This window comes from Topomyia yanbarensis, chromosome 2, assembly GCF_030247195.1.
Source record: "Topomyia yanbarensis strain Yona2022 chromosome 2, ASM3024719v1, whole genome shotgun sequence".
NCBI classification, from domain to species: domain Eukaryota; kingdom Metazoa; phylum Arthropoda; class Insecta; order Diptera; family Culicidae; genus Topomyia; species Topomyia yanbarensis.
Window position 1 is genome coordinate 179469119 of NC_080671.1, and position 9868 is coordinate 179478986.

The window sequence follows — 9868 nt, forward strand, 5'->3', positions numbered from 1 at the left end:
ATCTTGTGTTTGTTTAAAAATTCTAGTAATCGAGAGATCAACAACTTTAAAAATTCTAGTAATCGAGAGATTTCAACTTTGTTGAAAACTGAGACTGTTGATATCGGACGATAGTTGCACGAGTCGCAAGGGTCTCCAGATTTGAAAATGGGGATTACTTTAGCTAATTTTAAACAGTTTGGATAACAGCCGGTTTCAAGTATTATATTGAAAATTTGGGTGAGGATGTTGGCAAACGCGGTACAATTAGTTTTCAGAATACTGGGGGGAACATTATCGGGACCACAGCTATGGATTTTCTTGAGACCATTGATTAATAAAATTACTTCATTGACGGTTGCAGGACGCATGTAGATCGTTTCACGTAAATATGTCCAATGCATAAAATTTACACAGAATAAACGAGAGGCAGATAGAAAAGTATGCTATCGATGCATAAATAAAATTCTGCGTGTAAACTAGGTTACTTTCTACACGCAACCATTAAATAACCTACAGAATAAGTTTTTTCAACTTAAATTTAGGTACTTTTGAGCTGTGCGTCGCTTTCGCACTTATTAGTGTTGTCAAAAACAAAACGAGAGATCCGACTCAGTCGAGGTCTTCCGTGCAGTAAGGTACTTTTGAGTTGTTTGGGGTATACTAAAAATTAGGTAAATTCAACTTAAGGTTGCACAGAGAATGCGCAAAATTCGCAAACAAAAAAAGCAGTTTTTTCCACACCGTATGTCAGATCTTCATAAAAATCAATCAGCGTATGTAGAATGTTGTTACAGTACTGCTGATTGATTTTTATGAAGATCTGACATACGGTGTGGAAAAAAACTGCTTTTTTCGTTTGCGAATTTTGCGCATTCTCTGTGCAACCTTAAATTTAAGTAAATTAAACTCAAGGTTGAGTTATTATTTTTGCCGTAGTTAAATGGAAACTACTTTCAACACGGTTTACCTAATTTTAGCTTCCTGCACGATCCCAGTGAGCAAATTTTCTGGCAGAGACCGCTCTGCTAGATTTCTGTTAGTCTTGGTTTGGCAGCCCTGTCAGATTTCTGTGCGTATCCTGTCGGGTTAGGGTGCTTACAGAGCGGCCGCGAGAAGCTGAGCTGGGGCTGTTACTGACATTAGAGTGCGAGATGCGAGAAACCTGCTCGCAGCATATCAAATGGAGCCTGTCAGAGTAAAAGCAGGCAGTCGGCCCCGATCCGCTCAGCTTTCACTCTGACATCATCCCTTTGGTTTGCAGCAAGCAAGTTTCTCGCATTCTAATGTCAGTTCCAGCGCAGCTCAGCTTCTCGCCGCCACTCTGTAATCACCCTTAGTTGAGCTAGGGTGATTCTGAGCTAGGGTGAACTCGGTTTCGCTTGTGTTTTTTGGCAAATTTTGACAGGAACCGAGCAAAACCCTGGCATAACTCGGACATAAACTGTGTAAAGATTCTGGCAATTCCTACCTGGTAGAATTTAGCATGAATCGAGCAAAACATCTGACAAAGATGTGGCAAGAAGCGTGCAGAGATCTTGGGCGTACATTTCTGGCTATATTCTGGATAAAAGTGAGCAGCATCGGTTGGTTTAACCGCTTCTGTCAGAAACGGTTGTTGCATTTGAGCGAATTCGTTGCCAGAATTCTCGCACAAATCGCGCAAAATGATCGCAGAAACTCTGCCAGCATCAATTTCGCTTTACTCAACTTTTGCTAACTTTCTGCTGCGCGTATCCTGCCGGGTTAGTTGAGCGAAACCGAGTTCGCCCTAGCTCAACTAACCCGGCAGGCGAGGTGTATACAGGTGTACACATTTTTTTTTCTATGTGTGCATCAGCTGTCACTTTTTTCGGGCAAACAAGAAGAATGAAGAAGAAAACAGAAGCACGTGGTCTCATACTTCATTCTGATTGGTTAGTGATGTAAATATTTGCTCTTTTGCGATCCCGGACGCCATACTTATTTTTACCACGTGCTTACAAGCTTCGCTTCGATTGGTCGGTTTGTTGATTATGTGCTTCGCGGTCCTGGGCCGCCATGATTAATTTCACTAGCAACAAACCAACACACTCAAACTTGACGAATGTGAACACCTATACTATAATGCATCTCGCCCGGCAGGATACGCGCAGAAATCTGACAGAGCTGCCAAACCAAGACTGACAGAAATCTAGCAGAGCTGTCTCTGCCAGAAAATTTGCTCACTGGGCCAGGATGCCACGAGATTGAGTCAAAATTCATCAATTTCAGGTAGTTTTTCGGTGGCGTGAAGGTTCTCAATCGAAAACGACATTGGCTTGTATTTGGCATAATAAACTCAATTTGTTTACATTTGTTAGATATGACGTTTTGAATAAATGGTATAGAGTTTTGGTAAGCAATGATCAACAAATTAAGAGGTGATAATATTATATTGTTTAAAAGTTATTTTATTATTGATGTTTACAGAAAATATATCCACTATGACAGAACAAAATAAAATCAGCAACACTGTGAATGCTATCTGTGAACGTTTTCAACGTGAGCTGTCACATTAAATTTTGTATTCGATGGATGACTGTTGTTTGACGTCCTAGTTTTTGACATATTTTTGCTTATGTGGAATGGAATAAGGGGAATAAGCAGATCCAAGTGAAACTATAAATTAGTTACATTTTCTTAATCTTCTACTACGAAACTAGTGCAATTGCGGTAAAAAATGTCTTCGGATTGGGATGAGATTAAGCGCCTAGCTGCCGATTTTCAGAAAGCTCAACTGTCTACTAGTTTGCAAAGGTACGCAGTGTGTTCAGATTACAGGATATAATTTTTTTTGTTAAAAACCTATTTTTCAGGCTGTCGGAACGTAACTGCATCGAAGTGGTCAGCTTGCTCATTTCAAAAGGTCTACTGGAGGTGATTTTCACCACCGATGGTAAAGAATACCTGACCCAGGCTCACCTGAAGCAGGAAGTCAAAGATGAAATGTTCGTTTGTGGTGGTCGGGTTAACATAGTGGATCTGGCCAAAACTTTGAATGTTGATTTTGACAAGGTGCAGCGGATAGCGGAGCAGATCGTTATGGAAGATGCAAAAATCAAACTAGTTCTCGGCCAATTGTTAGATGATTTGTACATTCAACGGGTAGCTTCGGAAATCAACGAAAAACTATCTCAGGCTGGGGAGATAAATGTGGCTGACTTGACGACACAATATGATTTACCAGCAGATTTTATTTTAAATCATATTATTTTGAAATATCTAAACAAAATAATTATGGGCAAGCAGGATTCGTCGAATGCCAATATATTTTTCACACAGTCGTACATTACTAGGAGTAAGGCAAAAATCCGAGGAGCTTTGGCAGCAATCACTAAACCGACTCCTGTATCTGCTATTCTTGCACAAAGTGGAATACCAGACAGGTTGTTTAATTTATTAGTTAACGAGGTGGCAACCCAAGGTAGTGTAACATCGCGAACTCCAGGCGCTCTGTACATTCCGCGCATTTACACTAAGACACAGGTTGAATGGGTCCAAAGTTTCTACAGACAGAATGGATACCTGGAACATGATTCGGTTGCTGGGTTGGGTGTCAACGACGTGAAAAATTTCATTTCGAATCAACTACCGAATGAAAAAATTATCCATTTGAAGAAATGTAGTATTGGAGACAAACTCATCGACCAAGCATCAGCTTCGCTGGACGAATGTATAGCGACCAATGGTTATTTGGATATTTCTACTGTGCTACCGTCAATCATGAGTGATGAAGATATTGAGCAGCTTATAGCCATGATCCTACCACCAGCGAAGCAAAAACAAACCTTGATTTTTGGCAGCATCATTTTGACTAATCAATTTATTGATGATATAATAAAACCGTGTTACGATATAGCAAATGAAAATGCCAGAAAATCGGTAGACAGTGGAAGTTATCAGCAGTACATGGCTGAAAAGTTGATGAAACATCAGGATGTTCCAAATAAAGAAACGGTCGGCGAAAATAAAACGGATAAGCGAGAGGATCGTAGAAAAAAAGCTGCTGGTGGAAAAGGTGGTGGTGGTACCCAAGGTCGTGAAACGAAGACTAAATCGACTAAAAAGCATGTCAGAGGTCATCGCGGAAACATTTCGGATTCGGATGAAGACACGCCCACCGGCAATGCTTCTAAAAAAGGAGCAAAGGTCGTAACACTTGAGCTGATAACAACGAAAGATATTGCTAAGATTTTAGAAATTGGGCTGGAGCCAGAGGGCTTGGAGGATCTGTCGAAGCAACTGGCACATTATTATCATCCGTGAGTATTTGATAGTCCATTAATATACATTATTTGATTTCATTTGCGATTTATAGTCAATTCACCCAACTCGCACTGGCCAAGGCTCATGAGCTATATGAAATATCGTTACACCAAAATAATCAAAATCGTCGTCAAACGCACGCTAATCTGCAAGATAAGCTTAACAATCTATACAACGATATTCGTCTATATGACAAAGGAATTAAGCAATTACCTATGGATGTCCAGCCTCAGCTGGTGAAATATTTGCTGAAATCGTTTGGTACGGAGTTTTGCAATGAAATTTTCTTCTACGTGGCAGCTGAATGTAATCTCAATAGCAATGGTGCGACTCTTACAATAGAACAGCGGACTAAAATCGCTCAAGACTGCAACCAAGAATACAAAGCTGCATTGCAAGCTTTGAGTAAAGCCACAAGCGGCAGTTCCTCTATCGACGATTTCCTTGTAGTTGCGGAAAATTCTCTTCAAGTGTGCAGTATGATATTGAAGAAGATTGACAAGAAGAAAGATAGGTAATTATCTTCAATTAAAAACTCATCAATGCGTTATTTTAATTTGGCCTCACGCAGCGATCAATAAAGTCGGAATGTTTGCTAGAAGATGAGAGGCCTTATTGATTGGAACTAGGGTGATGTGCCTATTATGGCAGTAGAGCCTATTGTGACCCTATTTCGTACCCCTTGGTTTCGAACCAAGCATATGAGATAATGACAATATCGATTTGGCTAAAACAGGTGTGCAAAAATAAGCTCAAGTTATATTCTTTATTTGTTGTGCACATACGTATTCAGAACTATCCACTAAATCCAACTTTTAATTACAACAAAATCACCTTATTGAAATATCTGCTGATCCGCCTCACTCGCGTAGTGAACCGAAACAGGACGCAACGGCGCTTAGCAAAATAAACCCTTTCGAGCCAGCATTTACCGCCTCATATCTCGTTATTATTTATTAAATTATGATCTGCGCAATGTTTTTTTTCTTCTTCCAGGAATTTAATTCTTTGTCACAAGCATGGCTTGCTCGAGCAGTTGACGAGCTGTTCTGATCCGGCGCTAGTTCTGCATTTGGTCGTACTTATTATTTTCACAATTTCTACCCAGAGCATGCTACACGTTTCTGGACGACACGTATCTGCCGTTCTAAGTTTTCTGCAGCCATGCATTAGTCCCGATCAGGCCCAAACGCTGACCACTTATCACGGTGAGTATGCAGTGTGCTTTCGAACCAATTCCTCGTATTGATATACTGCCGTTCTAAAAAGAGATGGGTGTGATTTTAATAATTCAATATTAATTCTTCAAAAGGGCTAAAGATATTTTTGTATACAAACTTATTTCGCTCAATATTCCGCTTACGAGTTGAATTTTATGGAAAATGCACATAATTCAGCATCTTTACCCTTCGTAGAATCAATTTCAACTGTTTTCTGGGTTGAAATTATAACAAATTAAGAAAAATCAGCAAAACGAAAGTTTTTTTTTATAGTTATTAGCTCTATTCAAAAGTTAATATGGAATTGCAGTAGCGAGAGCAATCCTGTTAAGCTCCTCATCACTATTACACGGCGAACGCATTCACTTCCGATTTTGATGTAGTCAGAAATCTCCTTAAAACTGCGGACGCACACGTTTGTAAACAAAAGGAACAATAACCATCATTTGCATAGATCGTGATGGGACCGATGTGCGTAGAATTTTATGGTTTCTATTTGATTTCTTGGTATAACAGTCCCATTACATTTTTTGTAAAAACTTATGTTAATTGAATTCTAATGAAAAACTGGACTGTTTACATTGGAAACACATTTTTATTTCACAGTTTCTCTGCACATTTACAATTTACGTCTTCAATCGCGTTTTTCGCAGCTGTCAGTTTTGGAACATGGGGAAAATAGATCGAAATGGCGAGTTAAGCGAAAGCAAGTATGTGAAAAAATTACAACCCCCCCCCCCCCCCTCCCCCAGAGGCAAGCTTTGAACTTGTAACCCTTGGGACTCCGGCCCAATGTACGAACCCTTATGCAATGTACGAACCCTTATACGTTCCAGAAAGAACACATAACTGTCGCATTGGCGACAGTGTTCGTATCCTGCCTCTAAAGCGATATCACACACAGCCGCAGCAGTCACTCAACACATTTTTTTTAATTCAATTCGTTCATTTGATAAGGCAAATTTGCGTCAGCTGAAAGGTGCCAATTTTGTTTTGTTTTACATTTTAAATTACTTAAAACTAGGTGATTACATATCGATTTTTTTAAAATGAAACTAAGGAGATTTTATAGCTATCTTATACATCTACACAAGGGGGTAATATAATTTTCGTAGGATTAAGGGGGTCATTTAGTTTTTATGGCAATATGTTTTGACATTTTTAGCAGGGAGATTATTGGAGCAAATAATTTTTGACTAAGGGGGACAATTTTTACGACTATCTTAAAAGTAGGAATAACTAGAGCGCGTGATTGAATTTTGTAAAGATTCGGGGAGATTAATTAGAGTTATTTTATGTGGTAGTAGAGTAGGGCATTTTCAACGAGATTATGTAATATAATAGTTAAAACTAGAAGAGACATGAAGAGAACAGCTAAATGCTTCGGGAAGATATATACTTCTAAGTATAAGAGTCAGGGGAGGGAGGGTGGACAAAGATGGCAGGGGGGAGAAAAGTATTAACTTTCAGTTTCAAGCATCGGGAGATCAACGGCATGGATTACGGACTCGGGAGGCCTTCATCAGGAAGAATCATGTACTGGGACGCCGGGTGGTCCTCCTCAAGACGGCAGAGGTTTCTCCAGACGATTTCGTAGTACGGCTCAGATGTGGATCGGCAACACTTCGAGTTGCGCGTGTTATGTTCGTGCTGTAGGTCCCGTGTTTGTTGGCTCATTCGACAGAGATGTTTTGTGATGATAAAAATAAAAGGGCAGATAAATTTGTATATTGAAGGTTTTTGGGAAGGTGTATACAAGGGAAATATAGAGGAGATTGTGGCTTGCCAGTACATCTCGAACGTTGCTTGGTCTTCCGCGGGCCCGCAGGGTATCCTTTAGCCGAGACCTGGCGGAACTGTATTCGGTGCACGCCCAGACAATGTGCTCGATGTCGCGATAGCCGTCGACACGAGCGCAGATATCACTATCTATGAGTCCAATACGCCGGAGATGTGCATCCAGCGTGTAATGGTTTGCCATGAGTCGGGACATCACACGAATGAAGTCACGACTCACATCCAGCCCTTGAACCAAGGTTTCATCGATACCTTAGGGACTATCGAATATAGCTACCCTCCTAGCTCCCCACTGCTCCACGAAGTTTGCCAACTTTTGAGGGTTCTCTGATGAGTAATAGTTCTGCGGCGTAAACTGAATCAGGGTCACTAAGTTTGTAGGAGGCGGTGAACTTTTGATTGAAAATACCGAATCCAGTGGACCCTTCAAGGTTCCACAAATCTCGTCTTTCATGGATGTGTTGAAGAAAGCAGTAAATTCAGAAGTATTTGTGAAATGCACACGGTTGGGATAGTAAGTACAGGGACATGAAACAGGTCTGAGAATTGAACTCAACAAGCCTTTCGAATTTTTCGATCACCTCCAGTTTCAAGATATCGCATGGAATGAGCAATCGATATGAGAGTTTCCAAAATCGATTTTTCGGCGGGAGAAAGCCCGACAGCACTTCGAGACTCATCGTATGGGTCGACTGCATGCACTCTAAGGCGATACGCAAACAACGATGCTGAATTCGTTCGAGTTTGAGTAGTTGTGCTGGTTTACGCTTCCTAGAAAATAAAACTAGCTCGTTCTTCTCCGTGGAGAATTCGATACCCAGCTTGATAGCCCAGGCAGTCAAATTGTCCAAGGTATTCTGTAATCGCCCTTATAGATCGTCGCTTTGGGTCCCGTAACAGACACCACGCTATCGTCTGCAAGTTGCCTTAACGTGCAGGAATTGTCAAGATATTCATCAATGTCCTTGACATAGAAATTGTATAACAGGGAGCTTAGACATGGAATACCCATGTAGCTAAATCGTGATGTCGACAAGTCATCTTGCGAAAAATGCATGTGCTTTTCCGACAAGTTTAGTAAAAAGTTGTTTAAAGTCGCTAAAATACCATGCTGGTGCAGCTTCTCTGAAAGAATGTTGATAGAAACTGAATCAAAAGCCCCCTTAATATCTAGGAACACTGATGCCATCTGCTCTTTACTAGCATAGGCCATTTGAATTTCGGTTGAGAGCAATGCATTCGTCCCTTTGCCTTTGCGAAAGCCAAATTGTGTATATGACAATAAGCCATTTGCTTCGACCCAATTGTCGAGGCGGAATAGGATCAACAACAACAACGGAATCTGGAACAACTTCCGGATACAGGACAGCATTGCGATCGGACGATACGAATTGTTGTCGGAAGCTGGTTTTCCTGGTTTTTGGATGGCGATGACCTTCACTTGTCTCCAATCGTGTGGGACAATGTTAGCCTCAAGAAACTTATTAAATAAGTTCAACAAGCGTCTCTTGGCAGAGTCTGGCAGATTTTTCAACAAGTTGAATTTGATTCTGTTTGGCCCTGGAGCTTTATTGTTACACGACAAGAGAGCAAGTCAGAACTCCACCAACGGAAAATGTGTTTCGTTCGTTCTATTGTGAGGGGACCTCACGGACCTTCTTGGCGAAATCGAATATTCAACGGTTTGAATATTCCGCGCTCTCGTTAGTACTGTTTCGGTTTCGCAAATGCCGGGCCGTGCCCCAAAGAGTGCTCATTAGAGTGGCTCAGCATATGACATTTTTCACAGGCTGTTACATCTATCTATCTATATATATAAAAGTCAAAGTTTGTATGTATATGATTTATAGACTCCCAAACGGCTTAACCGATATCCGTAAAAAATTATACACATTAGGTATTTCTTATGGGGCGTGTTAGTGTGCTATTAGTTGGACATTATCTGTGGCGTGTTAGTGTGCTATTAGTTGGACATGGGTATTAGCTAGTTTTTGATATACACTAGAAGAATTTCCGTTATATTTTCTGTTATTTTACCAACTAACGAGACCAGATTTATAACACAACTTATTATCATAACAAAGTAACACAGTCTGTAATAATTTTGTTATTTCTTGCTGATCGAGTATATGCACTAGAAAAGGCATAGTATCAAAGGGTTGACATGTTTCTAAAAATGTGAATTATGGTATGGCAACTAGGTACAGAAATACTCATTGATTTGCACCAACATGCCACACATTTGCCAATGCCACACCAATATGGAAATTATAATTAATTAACCGTGTTTGCGTTTTTCCAGATTTGGTACTGAAATTACTAAGCGCTGAAAGTACTGCTGAAAACAACAAGTCCAACCTGGATGCAATTACGAAGCAGCTTGAAGAATTGACACCAATTGTCAAGGATATTGCGGTAAACTTCAAGAAAGTAGGTGTTACTAATGCTGAGTGATGAATCCAATACTATACAATAAATTAAAATCGACTATTTTTTTTGAAAAAAAAAACGGAAACGATTTTTATACCTTGCAGAACAACAAAAAGAAAGCATACACATTCGGTTGTAAATAGTTTTAATCAGTT

General features: G+C 40.2%; 1 protein-coding gene across 1 annotated transcript; it reads left to right on the top strand.

The window, feature by feature from the left end:
• Positions 1-2536: 2536 nt before the first annotated feature.
• LOC131682278 (E3 UFM1-protein ligase 1 homolog) lies at positions 2537-9767 on the top strand. The gene is made up of 5 exons (XM_058963648.1): positions 2537-2757; positions 2817-4262; positions 4319-4780; positions 5263-5474; positions 9586-9767. Exons 1-5 carry the CDS (start codon positions 2681-2683, stop codon positions 9735-9737), a joined length of 2349 nt encoding a protein of 782 aa, XP_058819631.1. The 5' UTR covers positions 2537-2680; the 3' UTR covers positions 9738-9767.
• Positions 9768-9868: the final 101 nt, after the last annotated feature.

Excerpts from the sequence above, each read along its gene's own strand:
- LOC131682278 (XM_058963648.1), top strand. The coding sequence starts at position 2,681 with ATGTCTTCGGATTGGGATGAGATTAAGCGCCTAGCTGCCGATTTTCAG. Across the intron at positions 2,758-2,816 it reads CTGTCTACTAGTTTGCAAAG|GCTGTCGGAACGTAACTGCA; the intron begins GTACGCAGTGTG and ends CCTATTTTTCAG. Across the intron at positions 4,263-4,318 it reads CTGGCACATTATTATCATCC|TCAATTCACCCAACTCGCAC; the intron begins GTGAGTATTTGA and ends TGCGATTTATAG.